At 32.3% G+C, this 19,328-nt stretch overlaps 2 protein-coding genes across 2 annotated transcripts in view; one reads left to right on the forward strand and one right to left on the reverse strand.

Moving 5' to 3' along the window:
- Window positions 1–1,353, forward strand: part of LOC120070879 (inositol oxygenase 2-like) — a 2,551-nt gene extending 1,198 nt beyond the window's left edge. Inside the window, exons 5-9 of the mRNA XM_039022769.1 lie at window positions 508–630; window positions 725–794; window positions 884–962; window positions 1,064–1,145; window positions 1,245–1,353. Of these exons, the coding sequence (XP_038878697.1) occupies window positions 508–630; window positions 725–794; window positions 884–962; window positions 1,064–1,145; window positions 1,245–1,271 (381 nt within the window). The 3' untranslated portion in view covers window positions 1,272–1,353. The remainder of the gene's footprint in view (window positions 1–507; window positions 631–724; window positions 795–883; window positions 963–1,063; window positions 1,146–1,244) is intronic.
- A 5,747-nt stretch (window positions 1,354–7,100) lies between these two features.
- Window positions 7,101–10,172, reverse strand: LOC120070831 (AP-4 complex subunit sigma). The gene is made up of 4 exons (XM_039022718.1): window positions 9,935–10,172; window positions 8,284–8,370; window positions 7,810–7,878; window positions 7,101–7,561 (listed from the first exon to the last, which is right to left on the reverse strand). Exons 1-4 carry the CDS (start codon window positions 10,073–10,075, stop codon window positions 7,427–7,429), a joined length of 432 nt encoding a protein of 143 aa, XP_038878646.1. The 5' UTR covers window positions 10,076–10,172; the 3' UTR covers window positions 7,101–7,426.
- Window positions 10,173–19,328: the final 9,156 nt, after the last annotated feature.

Consider the following 19,328-nt stretch of genomic DNA (forward strand, 5'->3'; position numbering starts at 1 on the left):
TTTTAGAGTACTCATCACATTTAAAAAAAGAATAATAAAAAGTAAAATATTAATTTTAGTTTTAGTTTTTTTTACATTAAGACTAATATTAAGATTCGAATATTGTCACACTCATTTCATTTCACGTCTAACTTCTACCATTTGAAAAAAAAAGAAAAATATATTAGAAGTCTTTAAATTTTAAATAAAATTTTCAATTGATATCTAAATTTTGAATATAAATGTGCTCTTAAATTTAAAAAATTCACATTTACTTTTGATTATTAATGAGATTCGATAATTTGAGCTTAACTTAAGCTCAAATTTTAAGAGTTGAAGTGTTAATATCTTGAAATCTAGATCTAGATATCAAATACGACAAAGTTGAGTAGTATTTTTTGGAATGTAGCATTTCTTTTATCTTTTTCCAATATTGGTGGAATTTTGATCATGAAATTGTAAATATCAGCATATAATATATATATATATATATATATAAGGTTATTTATTTATTTGAATTTATTTCAGTATTTCAAGGAGAATCCAGATTGGGAGAATCCAGCTTATAGTACTAAAAATGGAATATACTCTGAAGGCTGTGGACTTAATAATGTTATGATATCATGGGGCCATGATGACTATATGTATTTGGTATAAAATCGAATTTTTTCCCCATATTTTAAAATAACTATTCTGTTAAATTTCTATTTTCTTAACATCAATTTCTTATATATAATTTTTGCAGGTGGCCAAAGAAAATGGTTCCACTTTGCCTTCAGCTGGATTGTTCATAATCAGATACCACTCCTTTTATCGTAAGCAAAGAATTAAATTAAATTAAATACAACATTATATTAAATTAAAATATTGGATTTATTTTAATTATTATTATTATTATTTGCAGCTTTACATAGAGCGGGAGCTTACAAACACCTAATGAACGAGGAGGATGCCCAAAATTTAAAGTGGCTCCATATATTCAAGTAATTAATAATAATAATTTATTTGTTTTAAAAATTTGTATTATTGTCCAAAATAATTGGATTGATTATTAACTCATTATTTATTTATTTATGAATTTCAGCAAGTATGATCTCTACAGTAAGAGCAAAGAACTTGTTGACATTGAAAAAGTTAAACCATATTATATTTCCCTTATTAACAAGGTAAATCCTGTTTTTTATTATTAATTAAATAAGTAATTAATTAAATTTATTCCACAATATTTTGGTGACTAATTTCTGTCAAATCATTGGAATTTTCAGTACTTCCCGGAAAAGCTCAGATGGTGATCAAATACAATTCAAGATTGCTACCGGCGGCCGGCGACGGAGAGACACATTAATAATAATAATAATAATAATTTTTTTTTTTAAAAAAAAATTGTGGATTCATGCACAGAGTCAATGAGGTATTTTTTTTTGTTTTTTTTTTTTTTTGAAAATGTAATGGAAAAGCGTTGCGGCCCACAAAAGCAAATTAAAAATTGGATTATTATTGTTCTCACAAGCGTTTGACTTTGACTACAGCAAACTTTATATGTTATAATAATAATATAATTATAATTAAAATTTAATTTTGAAATTAGTCAAATGTGGATTGCTGGATATGCTTCCAATTATTCTTGACGTGTCGTGTGAGCATGTAATTAATTGGAAGTCTAAAGCCAACTCAAAGGCTTTAAAAAGAATTAAGCTATATTTACACTGGATGAAAAATAATTCATTATTAAAAAGTAGACTTGAATCGATTACTTTTGTTATTATTTAGTTACTTTTCAATGTAGACCCACCTTAAAATTGTAATCAAATCATATAATCTGATTAAGAAAAAAATATGTTTAATTTGATTATGGTTGAAAATTACGTGAGACCTACTATCTTTACCATTATCGTTAACGTTACAGATATTTTTACTATAACAATAAAAATGATGAATAGGTCACATTTATTGTTACCTTTACCATTAGAGTCAAATCGTAACGATAACGGTAACAATAAAATGTGACATATTTATAATTCAAAAATAAAATGTGATCAAAAGCAATCCCATTATGTTTGCGATTCAAACCTACTACGATTCATCCATTAATGAAATCCCATTCCTGATTACATTAATTTTCATTACGTTTTGGTAAACGTGGTCTAAATTATGAATTTGAACGATTCACATAGAGTTGAATTTTGATTAACTTTATAACTATACTCTATCATTAAGAGTTTATTAACAAAGTGATTATTATAACAAATAGTTATTTAAGTGTGTATGTAACCTTTTAAATATTTGAAAATGTCATTAAAATGATGTATTATTCTACTTTATTTCTTAAACATTTTTTAAATGGCAACAATAAATAGAGATGACTTTCTAATTTGTTTTTACAATTTGTTTAAAAATATATATAAAATAAATAAATAATGTAAAAAGACTTAATTACAATGTTATTATTTAGTTATATTCTAACATCATCCCCACATCTCCTAACAAAAAATCCACTCACTCTATTGCATGTATATTTCTGATCTCCCACTTAGAAGGAAGATTGGTACAAAATTATTTGTTTTCCTTTTTTTTTTTTTTTTTTTTTTTTTTTTTTTTTTTAAATAGAACTTATTTAGTTGGCTGCACCCAATTAAACATATACCATGTAGAAAAAAAATTAATAATAATTTTTTATTTTATTTTCCTAGAGTATTGGATTAGATGCCTCCCATTGGCCTATCGATGACAAATTTTTATAATTAAATTTAATTTTACTGTTACTAATACATACATACATAATATTAAATTTCTGTCTCACTGTCGATATTTTCACATTTTCATGGATTTGATATTGACATAAAGGTGAATCTATATTTTTATTATATCGTAGAAAAATCTACCAAATATTAATAATTAAACAATAAATAGTACTAATATATATATAATATAAATATAGACATTATTAATTTATTTTAAAAATCATAAAATATTTATTCATTAATTTGAATTTATTTTTTGATTTTTATGATTAGTTCATAAATATCCATTGAAAGTAAAATTTTATGGATATTTCTATCTAAATTTCTTAAATTTTAAACATTGCATACATATAGTACAATACATGATTTGACTAATTATGGTTTTCATCATAATTTCTCTAAATTTCTTTTGAATTTCCCCCGTTGGGTGTCATCTTATTATGATGCGTATTCTTTTGTTGCTACTTATAAGTTATAGGCAATGTGCCTCCACGGTTTGCTTTATGAATTGCTATTTTTGGGTTAAAAAAAACACATACACACATATAGACTATTTATTTATCAAGATTAAGAGATAATTATTTAAAATTATTTTCATCCTAAAAATTAGATTTTACCGAATATGAATCTTTTCTCGTATTTTTCGATTCATAATCAGATACAAACTTTTAAATTTTGAATTCAACTTTAAAGTGTTGAAATTAAAACCAAACGTATTTTCAAATATAGTAAAAGTAAGGAATTTGTTTTCATTTTCTACATAATACTCTATTTCAAAAATAAACTTTTGGATCAAGAACCAAAAAGGATTTTGGGACTTGTCGGAAGAGGAGGGTCACACAACAATTTTGACTTTAGATGTCAGTTTGAAATTGACATCGTATACGTATGATGATAGTTTACAAACTGTCGTCGTATCGCGTGTCATTGTAACGACGATGGATTATCTTTGATGGACGATTCAAAACTACCATAAAAACTTCCGACATCATTTAGGTACAATGGTGGTTGTTAATTGACATCAAATCTCATGTCATCATGCATCTATGACAACAGTTTGATATGATGTCCTTGGAAACTAACATTATATTCATAAAGGATGACAGTTGTGAATTGACATTAATTCTAATTCAACCTATTTTGTATAACATAACTGGAACTAGAATCCTATATTACAATAATAATAATTCTCAACCTCTATTTCAATTAATTCTTCCACACAAATAATCAGCAAAACAAAGCAAACTTCAAAAACACAATAATATGTTATTTCATTTCAATATTAATGATCAAATTCACAATTAAATTCGATACAATAACAATACTCTAAGAGTAACTATAAAATATATTAAAACTACATAAAATGCTTAAGTTCTACCAACATTTCAAAAAACCTCTCCAATATGTGTAAAGGCTACCAACGGTTCATAGCGAAGAATGTTTGTTGTACCACCATGCAATCCGATCAATGTAGTTTGACACATGCTCCACCTATTCAACTTGTACTCATCGAGTTCTTCTTGTATAATAGAGTTCTTAGTATTAAACTACGATGAAAACAAATAACAAATGTTATAATTCTTGTCGAACTTTAACGTTTGGATTTTCTTACAGGTTTACATAGTGTTTCTTATTTTTTCATCATCTGATAGTCTTGCTTTCAAACCCTAGATTGCAAATATGGTATCTAAACTTGATGGCTCAAGACTCACTAGAATCCATTTTATATTCTATCCATTTTTATCAAATTAACTACTTATATCACCTCATCAACTATTCAATATTTTTATATGAATAGCAAACTGTCATGTATTTAATCTGTTAATGACTACCAAATGTAGAAACTACTTATGAGATTTTACCAAATAATAAAGGTAGAATTCTAATTTTTTTTTTTTTAAAAAAAATTTTAAGTACTGAATTCAACTATTTTAAACTATAAAAAATCAAACTAGTATTAAAGTAACCTAAAAATACGAATAAGGATGAAAATAAAAGCTTACTATTAATATCAAATATGTTATAAAGCACGGTGGACATTTAGAAGTTTATATGTTTTATGGCATCTAATTAATTAATCCATGTCCTTTTATAATTAATACAACATGTGGGGTATAGAAATTTAAACTCTCAACTTCAAGAAAAATAGTACATATCTATTGACGTAGAAACTCCCACGCCTTCGTCATTATCGTGAGCTTTCCATGACTTGTCCATCAGCCCAATTATCTTGGCCTGGTCTCATTCTCTGAGTAGACCTACGTTAGAGTTCTCCGCATCGATGTGGTGTCGAAAACTTACCATACTTCGATGTCTAAGTTAGTATAGAGAGCATTTAAGTTCAAGGCCCTCCTTTAGAGATCAATTTACTCGTCCCTTTGGGTCTTGAGGTTGTCGAATTAGGTTATCTATAGTGCTCTCCCTCTGATATTCGTCTGTGGTTACGTGTAATTCTGGCGATGTCACGGTAATTATGGCACTCAAGAGTATAGGGGTGTCAGGTTAAGCATGACTTGATTATTTTTTGATTGGTATATTCATAGTCGGCTTGGAACCCGAGGTTTTGACTTTTTCCTTTCGAAACACACGCTTTTCCATGCAGCCTCCTAGTTTTCTTTGGTTTTGGACATAGTCCGTGGGCTTTGGGTCTTGCATCGAGCAATCTTCAAAAAATTGAATTAGATATATCTTCATTACTCAACCAACGATAGAAAAAATTAAATAGACGTAGACCTTGTTTGATAACTATTTGATTTTTTTACTTTCTAAAGTTAAGTTTTAATTATAAACACTACTTCAACCTATAAATTTTTGTAATCAACTTTTTAGGAGTGTTTTCAAAAACCAAGCTAAGTTTTGAAAACTAAAAAAAAAAAATTTAAAAACTTATTTGTTTGTTTATTTTTTGGAATTTAGCTTAGAATTCAATTGTTTAGTTGAGAATGATGAAAATAATGATAAAAAATGATAAATAAAAAAACAAACAAAAATTTTTAAAACTAAAGTAAAAAAACGAAATGGTTATCAAACGCTCTTAACTTTTAAACTCAAATTAGGTTAATTAAAAAGGTTTCAATTTAATGCATTCCAAAGTGTTTCCAAGATATTAATGAGTTTTTTTTTTCTTGGAGTAAAATTGAAAACAAAAGTAAAAACTAAAGGGTAGATATATCACAAGACGTAGCATTCACTCATAGAGGTGTTTTTTAATCCAAACACTTGAGAGATTGGTCTGACGAGCATGACAAAGCCAACACAATGAGCAACAAAATGGGCGCTTCGTGAACTAAAAATAAAAGCCCAAAATGAGACATCTTCGACAAAAAGCTTGAATATTATCACTAAAGACTTGGAATTCATTATTGAAACAACCTAGTATTGAAGTAAATTTCAGAACATCAATAAGCAATCTCGGCCCAAAATAGATAAATTCAAAGATGAAAATTGAGATGTGTTTATATATTTTTTCCATCGAATAGGACGTAGTAATTTGAATATTCATACAATTCTATAATGCAAAGTTGAGAACTAAGATATTTTGGAATGGTAGGAACAAATGTATATTGTTTTAACCAAGTTACTCTAGAAAATGTTATTTTTAACTCATCTCCTTATCATTAATTTACAAGTTAGTCCTTTGGCTTGATTTTCACATTTATGTTTAATTACCTAAGATTTAAAATGATCTAATAAGTCATTATCTATTAGACATCAAAGGGAAAGATTCAAGAATTTATTAATCACTTTTAAACTTCATTTTTCATCTTTTCTCCCTTTCTCTATTTGTATAATGTGTAGGGATTAAATTTATAATTGAACCGTATAGTTACATTACAAATTTAGTCCCTAAATGTTGAAGTTTGGATATATTTGATCATTTCAAAATTACAAATTTCATCCCTAAACTTGATCTTCTAGAGGTAAAATTAAAAATTTAGGATTCTATTGAACATAAAACTTAAATTTATATTTAATAAAAACAATTAATTTTAAGAATTTCTAATTTGTTTGGTACCAAACTTTTAATATAACCCCATTAATTGTTTTGGAGTTGATTCTACCTAGAATCAAGTCAAAAATAAATGTTGAATGATTTATTCATGAAAATTGAAAATTTAAATTGATATAGTTATTAGTTTAAGGTTCTTAATTAATACAAATCTAAAGTTCAAAGGTACTTTCAAACACATCTAAAGACAATAAAAACATATTGCAACACTATTTTTCATTAAATACCTCATTCTCAAATTTATATTTTAAAAAAACTAACAAAGGCAACCTAAAATTTCCACCGATTAAACAAAATTCGAAAATTTCATTGATTAAACTCATCAATTTAAATGGATCCTATATCTTTGACAATACATAACAATGCATTGCTTGGATTGATGTTCAAGATCTATATTGCTTGTATATTCCTAGAAAAATATTTGAGTGCATCCTGAATTACATCTATTTTTATAGATCCAATCACAAGTTGCCACAGGGCAAGCTTATATATATATTTTTGATATTTCTTTTCTTTGCCATTGGAGAGGATGCATCGACTTGGGTGTATCATGTGCCCGCTCAAATCTTACTCATTTTACCATGAGGCTGAACAGAGCAGCATCAAATGAATTCATTAACATTAATCCGACACCTTAATGGAGTAGTGTATAAAGACAGCCAAGATTTTACACCAAAGAAAACAAGTCTGTAGATCTTCATGATGATTTCTCCATCAGTTGTATTGGGGATAGAATGTTTGACTTGCTTGTTTCTACAATACACCCATTCATGACCATCTCCTCCAGCATGAAATGTGCTTTCTCTAGATGGAACATTATATCTAGCTCACACTGCAAATCAATCCGACAATTTATTTTAGAACTCAAAAACACGGTTGTATAACTTATAGAACAGGTCCAGGTCCTGTTCAAGTAAAATTGTAAATCAATCCGACAATTCAGTGAAACCCATAAGGGAAACATCATTTCATTGATGGATGAAAAGGAAGTTATTCAAGGATTATAATTTCCCAAAAAAGAGAACGAAAAAGAAAACAAAGTTCAGAAGACATAATCTCGGATCGAAGATAACGGTTTACCACATTCCCAAAATGACGGTCCATGGTTTCAACCAAAAGGTGAATGAATTCCAAAATCGCCAGTTCATTCTGCAAAATTGAGATACCAAGAAACGGAAAGTAGATGTTTGAGAGAGGAATCAAAAGACAAATTGAGGCTCCATTCCGTGCCCAAATCTAAAACTTAACGACTAGTATCATTGACTCGTCTCATGCACCTAACCAATCTAAGCATTTTATTAGAGGCAGGTCTTAATACACAAGCAATAAGCAAGGTTTAACACTGACATCTAGAAGCTCTCTAATTGATATTCATAGCAAATAAGCACATGCATATTAGAAATGTGAGTAAAGTATAGCTGATAAATTCCACAAACCAGGCCACGATAAACTCATTTGGTTAGGAAGCATATCAATTTTTATGACGGTATACTATCATTGTCAAACAAAAGGAAACAATCAGTGCATAAATTAATTATCAATAAATTAACTTACCTCATCATTGTCAACTCCAACCAGAAAAAACAGAGATGCATATCGCCTATATACAATCTTATAGTTGCGATGCTCAACAAAGGAACACTGTTCACAAAGAAAAAATTATAAGTGACGCTGCAATTGCACTAAAATTGGTTCCTCGGAGAGAGGATGAAAAACAGAACACAGGTTAGGATTCTAAGCAAATAGATGGACATCACTAAAATTCATATGGTAGCTTCTGAAATGTTGTGCAAGAATAATCTTTTCAACCAAAGCAAGGAAAGCAAAGTCGCATACTTCTTGCAGAAAACGAAGCAGACTAGATTATCAATTAATAACTAGGCAATGTAAGAATCAGCTGGCCTGTGTTGCTTGTATGGTTAACCAGGCAAACCTGGCCGCACACCATATTTAGTTATTTTATTGATTTCTTTCTTTGACATTACTTCCTGTTATGCATTTCATTCCAGGGAAGAAAATGGATGATTAGGCATCAAAGTATTTGGTGGACGGCGGCTTATGAAACTACCTATTGTTTATCTGAGTAACTGAAAGTCATACCATAGATTTGAGTAACAACACTAACGCAAGGAAAAATGAATAGATGCTGCAAGTGCGAATTAATCAGTATCAGATGTTGAAATAGAAGATGATTGATCCAATAAAACACTACGAAATGGGATGCGAACTAAATAGTTTCAAATGCTACATATGGCCTTCACGACTTAAGTGCAACATCATCTAAATCAGCAATCCAGAGTCAACTACTGACCAGTTGCGCACATTTCTAATTTGTGTTGGAACTTAGATCACCGCAATGAATGATAATTTTTATGGACAATAAAGGCAACATATTGTAACTGATAAGGACAACAAGACTCCCACTACATAGTGGTATGATATTGTCCATTGTGAGCATTAACCCTTATGACTTGCTTTTGGTACCACCAAAAGGCTTCAATATCAAAGAAGATAATTGTGCTCACTTATATATCTATGATTATTCCTTTTCCTAATGTGAGGCTTTTTTGCACTCCTAACAATTTGAACAAAGTACCATCTTGAGTCTTCCCTCTTACGTCCAATTCTAGTTGCCTACGAGAGTTTTCCCTTGTCAAGGCCTAGTTGTAAAGCCAAATAGAGCACAACCGCAAATCATTTTTGTGGGATTCACTTGGTGTCGACTACTTGTTTGCACCCTAAGAAAGATCTACTCCTCTACTAGTGAGCTTGATAAAGCTATTACCTCCTTGCCGCATCAAGCACTTTTTGTCTAATCTAAGGATTCATTCACAATATTCACTACTTTTGTTCAAAATCTCTGAGGATCTCATCTACACGGCTAGGTTAAGATCATGGCTCTAATACCGATTGATAAGGACCCACTTTGAGCATAAACCCTTGGTAGCACCTAAAACTAAAACGTTTTACACTAATAGAGATAATTGTCCCCACTTATATATATACCCACGATCACTTCCTTCCTTAACTATCTTAACTAAAGTGGAACTTTGTTTGCACCCTGACCATACTAGGGCCAATTTTCCCTAATTTGCATTTAATTTACAGATCAAGAGAAATTCAAAATAATTAAAGGATTCCGATGATATGGAAGAAAAACTGAGAGGTACTGGATTGAGATCCAGATAAAAGAATCCAAAGTTACCTGTTGTTCGTTACGAGCGAGGCATTTGCGAACGATTTCACCCTCAAGAGCTCGACGTTCTTCGAGTGTAAGATTTTCGTAATACTGAGCAAGGCGGGTTTGTCCTTGCTTGTTCACCATAAGAATGAATCTGATCCCCATTCTGTTTCTCACGAACACGACGATACTCACACCGGCCAGAAAAGCCTAAATCGATCGCCAAGAGGAAGAAACTCCGGATTTGTTTATTTATTTAATTTTTTTATTATATTAAATATATCAACCGTCTGATGTCGTTGGCAAAATATTTTTTTAAGAAAAATTGCTCCCACCACCCCTTGTTATTGCATAATAAAATTAACATCTAATTTTGGAGAAATTTGTATTGATGATCTCTTTTTAGAGGCTCAACTGAAATTTGGCGAAAAGAATGACAAATGACATTTTGTTAGCATCAGCTACATGTTAAAGTACTCATTTGACCTCAAAACGCACATAAAGGCTTGCCTCTCATTTTTTCCTCTCGCTTCCCATGATTTTCTCTTGCTTCTCGCTCTTTGTTCTTGTTCCTCATTAGATACAACTGTAATTTTTCTTCGATTTTTTTCTTTATTCAGATTCTTCATCTTGCTTCTTGCTCGTGCTTCTCACTTCTCACTCCTTCATTTTGTTCCTCCTCAACACAACTACAATCTTTTCTTCGATTTCTTTCTTTATTTGAATTCTTTTTCTTGCTTCTCACTCATTCCTCTTGTTACTCATGAGACATAATTGCAATTTTTTTTTGGAAAAAAAATTGTAGAACGAAGAATGAAGAGAAAAAAAATGCTGAATAAAGAAGGAAAAGAAAAAAAATTGTAGAACGAAGGAGGGAAAAGATGCAAAGAGGTGAAGAGGGATATGAAAGGAAGACAAATCAGCAAAACACAAAGATGAAAAAAATGGTGAGAGAGATTTTTGTAAGAGGAGCTAGCGAGGAAAAAAGCTGCAAATTAGATTTTTTTTTTCTTTAAAAAAGTTGCAAAACGAAAAAGGAAGAAGTGCATTTGAGGTTAAAGTGGTAATTTATCATGGTGTAATATAAGCAGGGGACCAAAATTCATTGGTTTTCAAACTTGGGGGTTAATATTTATTTGTTCTTCCCTAATTTTGATGTAATTTTTCACCATAGAAATTTAACTACTACAAATGTTAAAGAGGAAACGTAATTGTTATACTATATATATAAAAAATGAAATTGTTACCTATAAAGTTAAATAACTAAATAGTTATATACTAATATTTGAGAATTAAGGCTCTATGTGATAATCATTTTTTGTTTTTGAAAATTAAGTTTATTTTCTCTCAATTTCTTATCATGATGTGCATATTTCTTAAGTATAAGGGGGTGTTTCGCTCACCAACATGAGTTGGTATAATATACCAACTCACTATTTGACCTACCAACTTTAAATATTGGTGGAGTTAAGTTGGTATATTATACCAACTCATCCTAACTCTTTCTTCTTCCAATATGTTCAATGGCTCCACCCATCAACCACTGTCGACGACTATCACTACCACACTTCGAGAACCAACTCTAGGCTCCAGCAACCACCTCTAACGACAACTCTGGTGACCCAACTCCGACGACCACCTTCGCGTGGTCAACACCGATAACCAATTTTGGACTCTAACAACCACCTCCGACAACAAACTACAATGACTAACTTTGACAACCATCTCTGACTACAAACTCTGACGAAAATCACCTTCGATAATCAACTTCAATGACCACCTTCGAGCGAGCAACTTTGACGATCAACTCGGCTTTGACAATCACCTCTGATGACAAACTCTGATAACCAACTCTAATACCATTTTCATGCGACCAACTTCGAACTTTGACAACAAACTCTGGTGAAAATCATCTTCGATGACCACCTTCGCACGACCAATTCTGATGATCAACTTTGGGCTCCGAAAACCACCTCCAACTAAAAACTCCGAAATACTGCCTTTATGTGACCAACTTTAGGCTCTGACAACCACCTCCAGCTACAAACTCTAGTTAAAATCATCTTCGATAATCAACTTCGATAATCACTTTCGGCTATTACAAGACTGATACTGTTAAATTATATAAATAATAGTATTTTGTCATTAAGTGCAATATCTATATGTAAAAATTTGTAAAATATATTTTTATATAATTGAATTCACATATTAAATGAGTGTTAATAATATTTGGAAAAGTATGTACGTAGTTGAAAAGTTTGTAACACATAACAAAAAAAACTATAAAATGGTTTTTTTTTTCTAAAACATTTCTGGCAAGAATTAGTGAAAATTGGAAATTTGTTCTCGATGGTCCTCCAAATTTGGAGGAATTGAAAGTGAAAATTATTGAAGAAATGTGGTAGCATTTCATTGACTGCTAAAATGACGGGAGAGATTCAATTAAAAAAAAATTATGACAAAGTAAAAGTGGAAAGCAACCACGGAAGAAGAAAATAAATAAAATGATGATAAAATTCATGGAGAAAAATTAGGAATCAAGTTTTTTTTTTTTTTTTTGTTTCCCATTATAGTTAACGATATTTCTACAAGAAAATGTAGTGACTTAGTTGTTGTTCATTATCCAAAAAAGAAGAAATAAATAAATAAATAAATAAAAACTTTAAAAATTGAAGAAAAAATTGCAATCCATGTTTTATTCAACACAAAGATTGTGTAAATTATTTAATATAAAAGTTTTTTAAAAAAACAAAAATAATCATCATAGAAACAGATTATTTAGAATTCAAAAAACTACATCAGATATCTAGACAAATAACTCAATTTGCACCTCAAATACAAATATATGAACTCAGACTAAATAATCTGCACCCTAAACACAAATATATAACTCCACAAACACATAAACTTTAGATATCAAATCTCAACTCAGTGCCCCCAAATAACCCCAAAGATTAATTTATAGCCAAATGTTAAAAAACAAAAAACATGTTTTTAAAAACTATAATATTTTTATTTTAAAAAATTGGCTTATTTTTAAAATATTGATAAAAAGTAGATAACAAATAAGAAAATTTAAAGGTGAGAAATTTATAAGTCTTAATTTTAAAAAATAAAAAATAAAAAAATCAAATGGCTACCAAACATAGCCTAGATTATTACTTTAATGAAAGTTTAGAGCCAGAAATATTTTTTAACCTAAAATAATATAATTTAACTTTGGTAGGTTAATATATGGACTCATCTCAACTTTTATGTTCTTCTTTCTCACTATAAAAACTTCTTTTTTCATATCTATTTATCATTTCAGTCATTAAAATTTTGTAGTTAATTCAAATACAGATTATCGAATAAGGCACCAATTATCATTCTAAATAGGGATGATTTTTATTTCCATAACTAAAATTGTTGAAACTACAAAATGAAGTTTGATAATTTTTCAAAACTTTGGTTTCTTTATTTCTCTCTCTCTCTCATACATACATACATACATAACATACATACATACATACATACATACATACATACAATATATATATATATATATATAAGGGCTTTGTTGATAGTTTATAGCCCCGAGGGTATTTTAGTATTTTACTTTACCCTAGGTTTATTTCATTTTTTTGTATTAGGGCTTGCTAGAGCCTATCAATATGACTTCTCTTGTAACTTTCATATTATGTTAAAATAATAAAAAGATACTCTTTATCGTGGTATTTTTTCTCTGTTCTAGGGTTTTCCAGGTAAACTTAGTGTTGTCTATTTTCTATCTTTTAACATGGTATCAGAGCGTGGTGATAAAACCCTAGCTTCCATCGGCAAAAACCAACCGATGCAAGATAACCTTAGTTCTATACCAGCCCCGCTTCTGCCACAACTGCAGTTGGGGCCTCCGACCACTGCCGCTACTGCCGCCATTGACACCTCCACTGTTACTGCCGTCCAAGCCGCCATTGATTGGTATCCTTAGTCATTGCATATCCGTCCAACTCTAGCGTCGATGCAACTCTTTGATAAAAACCCTAGCGCTGCTGCCTTTTTCACAATGTCGTTGGCGTTCCTCTCTTGTTATTGAGTGTTGTCGTTGCCTATCCTTCCAACTTTGCTGTCGATAGTTGAAACACACCTCTTGAAGCCGAGATTGGTGAGTCGTCTGCTTACCATAGTGGTAAATCCCCTGTCACGGCAACAAGCCTCTCGCAGTCGCCGAGAATCCCCGACTCCTTTCCCTTCTAGCCACAAGCAACCTACCTGCGGTCATCGGGCCTTCCTCATCATGCGCTGCTTAGTTAGGAACATCAAGGTTCGATTGGTTTATCTCCAGTAATGGTTCAACAATAGTTGGCTAATCTTTAAGCAAGTTTTCAGCAGCAAATCGTTTCACTTGAGGTAGCCCTCAGTGCTTCCACAAACTTAAATTCTAGTACAGTGAATTCTGACATTCCTTCCGATCTACCGATCTATCCAGAGAATCTTGTAACCTCTTTTCCTGCTTTAACTACTACAAACTATTTATTTAGATCCATGGGAAATTCCTCAGGGTTAATTACAGGAGAAAAGTATAATGGTCAAAATTATTACTCATAGTCTCAATCCATTAAAGTGGCTCTTGAGGAGCGTTATAAGTTTGGGTATCTAATTGGTGAGATACTAAGACTTAGGCCAGGGGATCCTCAAAAGCACATTTGGAAAGGAGAAGACTCCCTACTTTGATCACTACTGATTAATAGTATGGAACATCATATAGAGAAATCATGCTGCGGTTGCTTGAAATATCTGGATATAGTTCAAAAATTATATTCTAAGAGGAAAAATGCTTCTCATCTTTACACTCTGCATCAACAGGCTCATGAGTGCAAACAAAGGATGATGGATATCACAATACTTTAACAAATTGTCCCTAATCTGGCATGAGATGGACCTGTGTCGTGAATTTATCTGGGATTGTCCTTGTGGAGGTGTCCAGTATTCCAAGATTGAGGAAGTCGATCATGTTTATGATTTCCTAGCTGGTTTGAACTCCAAGTTCGATGTAGTGCGAGGCTGTATACTGAGACAGAGGCCTATACCTTCTCTTATGGAACTGTGCTCTAAGGTTTGTCTAGAGAAAGACATAGTTAGTGCTGATTCTGCTGCTTTTAGTGCGAAATTATATGGTTTTAATAGTGACAAGAAAAATAGGAAACAAACCCCGGTGTGTGAACAATACCAGAAACCCTGGCATAGAAAGATCGATGTTGGAAGTTACATGGTAAACCACCAAATGGTAGAAAATGTCTTCTAAATGAAAAACTCAATCCTGGTCAGGCTCTTATGAGTGAATCTGCGAGTGCCTCCCAGTCACAACCTCAGATGAATTGCCAAAGTGACCCTAGTGTCTCTTCTCTTAGGGCCGTTTCTCAATTAGGTATCTCTCAATCCTTAAGTCTCCTCAACATAAATGGTAAGAAACCATGAATACTTGATTTAGATCATTTGACTCGATCTTCTGATAATTTTCTATCATATCTTCTGAGTGCGAGTAATGAAAAGATTTAGATTGTAGATGGGTTCTTTGCTCCTATTGTGAGCAAGGGTCATATTTCTCTTTTTGATGGTTTAACTTTACAGAACGTGCTACATGTACTTAAAATACCTCACAATTTACTCTCTATTAGTAAGATAACTAGAGATTTGAATTGTCAAGTTGCCTTCTTACTAGTATTTCCGAACTTAAGCTTGGGGAAGACGATTGCTACTACTGGGCATAATAGGGGACTCTATTTCCTTGATGATGATGCTTTCTCTAGAAACTGTTATAGGACTAGTTTGTTGTTTTCTTATTTTTCAACTTCAGAAAAAGATTGTATATTGTGGCATTTTTGCCTTGATCACCCAAATTTCCAATATATGAAATAGTTATTTCCTCATTTATTCAATAAGTTGATGTCTCTTTTCTGTCTCGTGATGTGTGCATTCTACAAAACAGCATAGGGTCACCTTTCTGTCTCAACCTTTCAACCTTTCTCAGCTCGTCACCCTTATTCATAATGATGTTTGGGGTCCCTTTAGTATTACCACCTCTTCGAAAAAACGTTGGTTTGTGACCTTCATGGATAATACCCGTCTTACATGGGTTTTTCTCTTCACTGATAAATATGAGGTTTCATCAATATTTTAACAATTTTACACTACTATTGAGACTCAGTTCAATACTAAAATTTCTATTCTTCGTAGTGATAATGGTCGTGAGTTCCTTAATCATACCCTTAATGATTTTCTGTCTTCTAAAGGCATTGTCCATCAAAGAATGTGTACCTATACCCCTCAATAGAATGGGGTGGCTGAAAGGAAAAATTATCACCTCATAAAGGTTGCACAGTCTCTCATGCTGTCTACTTCACTTCCATCTTACTTATGGAGGATGCATTTCTAACTACAGCTCATCTTATTAATCGAATGCCTTCCCATGTCCTCAAACTCCAAACCCCTCTTGAATGCCTCAAGAAGTCATACCTTACCATGCGGCTTATTCCTGATGTCCCTCTCTAGGTTTTAGGTGCAGTACCTTTGTCCATATTCATAGCCCTAACCAAATTAAGTTTACTTCTCGTGCTTAGAAATGTGTCTTCGTTGGGTATCCCTTTCTCCAACGAGGTTATAAATGCATCCAACCTAAACTTACTACAGGAAGAATCTCATAAAGGAAATGGTGTCCTTTACTGCTTTGTCGGCTTTGGTTCATGAATCTAAACCAACACAAGCTCAAGGTACTATTGGCCCTAATACTCACTTGTGTGTTGAGGATCATATTGTTGATTTGGTTGAGAATGACAGGACTAATATGTTAGTTCCAGAGAATAACAGGGTTGCAAGCAGTGATGAGACTTCGACAGAAACACAAGAGGGTGAAACTCTTCCTCAGGCTGAAAAATGTAATCAAAATCCCATTATAGATGAGGATTCAGACAAACCAGGGGATTATGATACCTCTCTTGACAAGCCCATTGCATTGAGAAAGGGCACCAGATCCTGCACCAAGTACCCCATTTATAGCTTTATGTCTTACAATAATCTATCTTCTGAGTTCAGGACGTTCATTGCCAGCCTTGATACAACAACGATATTGAAAAAAATACATATGGCTATGGGAATTCCTAATTGAAAGACTGTCGTCATGGAAGAAATGTGAGCTCTTGAAAAGAATAATACCTGAGACCTTGTAGCTTTTCCTAAAGGGCATAAAACAATTGGGTGCAAGTGGTGTTCACTCTGAAGTATAAATCAGATGGAACTCTAGACAGGTACAAGGCCAGACTTGTAGCAAAAGAGTTTACTCAAATTATGAAATAGATTATTCTGAGACTTTCTCCCTTGTAGCGAAGTTAAGCATGGTCCGAGTCCTTTTTTTTTTGTTGCAGTTAATAAAGACTGACCTCTTTATCAACTTGATGTAAAAAATGCATTTCTGAATGGTAAATTAGAAGAAGAGGTTTATATGAGCCCTTCTCTAAGCTTTGAAGCTCAGTTTGATCATCAGGTTTGTAAAATCAGGAAGTATTTGCATGGTTTGAAGTATTTCCAGTATCCGTCCTGGTTGTAGTGGAAACACTTTCCCTTGTCAACCGAAACTAGATACCTATTCCCCTGGACGACAGGTGGTGGGTTAGCAGATGCCTTCCCCTTCCCCTTACCATCCTTCTTCTTCTTCCACTTTCCAATGTTAGAAGTAGAAGGTGCAGACTTAGTCCAAGAGGGTGAATCTCGATGAAACTGCTTTGAAGATGAGGCAACATTTGCCTCACCTCCCCTCTTCTCCTTACTTTTCAGTAAGGATTGATATGTCTGCAACTCGTTGAGGAGAGTTGTAAGGGTATAGTCTGTTAGCTTTAGTAGCTTTAGAGCTTCAATCAAACCAAGTATTTTGATGATAACAAACTTAGATTTTTTGTACTAAAATTTTCAGTGTTTCAGAGTCACTATCTTATATAGCTCGGAAGATGATTCCAACGCAATTTGAATCGCTCAAATTGGAGTTCAAACGAGAAAGTTATAAAGCAAAAGAAGATTGGAGAGGAAATCCAATGTGGCAGTGACACGTGGCACCTTGCTGACGTGGCATCCGACGTGGCACACAAACGTTTAATATTGATGACGTGGCGGATGACGTGACGCTCAAACCGGTCCCTTTTACTGACGTGGCGATGGCGTGGTACATGATGTGGCAGTGACGTGCGACCGTGGACGAATGAGATAATGACAAGTGGCGGTCACCCAGCTTCACACGCGGACGCGCGCGTGCGCCGCACGTGTCTGCGGTTTCTTCACAGAATGCAGCGCGTGACGCTCAATCTCCTCCCCTGTGCACGTGGTGCTCATATCATCCGGCTATTTTTTATTTTCATTTTTATTTTCTTATTTTTATTTTCTTATTTTCCTTTTCAAATTTCCTTTTCAAATCCTTTCCTTTTCTATTTTTATTCAATCTCCACTCTTCATTTGCAATCATATCCAACGGCCAAAATTTATCCCCCTCGCCTATAAATTCGACTTTATTTTACTCTTCATGGAAACACTAAAAGCTATCAAGTCTTAAGCTCTCAATTCTCGCTACTCTCAAATTCTTGTCCCCCTTGCTCCTAAATTGGCCTAGAGTTATTTTTGTGAGTTTTTTTTTTTCCCTGAGTGCTCAACTTGTGTATTTAGCCTTCAAGAGGTAGTATTGTGAGATTTTCTTTTAATATTTGGGAATTGTGTTAAGGTGTGGGTACACCTTGGGTTGTGAGAAAAAGAAATTGGTTTGATCCTGAACCAGTAAAAAGGATCTTGGGTTTCTCTTTAGCCTAGAAAAAAGAGGGTCGTGTGTCGTTTGGTCCTCACCTGCAAGAGGATCACTTAGTGAAATACCCAAGAAGAAGTCTTAGAGTGTGTGAAGTAGGCAATTTGTCGAACCACTATAATTCTCGTGTTTTCTCTTCCTCTCTCTCTTTTATTTCTTGTTTTCAAATTTTTGCTTCTTGTCTTAGTTATTTTTTAATCTTTCCAAATTGCATGATTTAATTTTTAATGTGGTTATTTAAATTTATCCTTGATTAAATTGTCTTTAAATTTGAAGTTATCATAGCTTGCATGATTTAAGTTTTGTCTTGCATAAATTTTCTTTAATCAAATTAGTGAGTTAATTTTATTGAGCATTGTTTAAAGATAAAATTATTTAAAAAAAAATGGTAGTCAACCCTATTTACCCCCTCTAGTGTTGCCTTTAGATCCTACAATTGTATTAGAGCAGGTAGCTCAGTTTCTTATTTCAAAAAGGTTTTGTATTTTTTCTTGATTTTACATTCTGTTTTTTATAATCTTTTGCAAAAAGTTGAAAAATTGAGTTTTTAAAAAAGCTGTTTTATTAGAAAATTTTTTGTCTTGAAAATTGGTTATTAAA

The sequence above is a fragment of the Benincasa hispida genome, chromosome 2, assembly GCF_009727055.1.
Source record: "Benincasa hispida cultivar B227 chromosome 2, ASM972705v1, whole genome shotgun sequence".
NCBI lineage: Eukaryota > Viridiplantae > Streptophyta > Magnoliopsida > Cucurbitales > Cucurbitaceae > Benincasa > Benincasa hispida.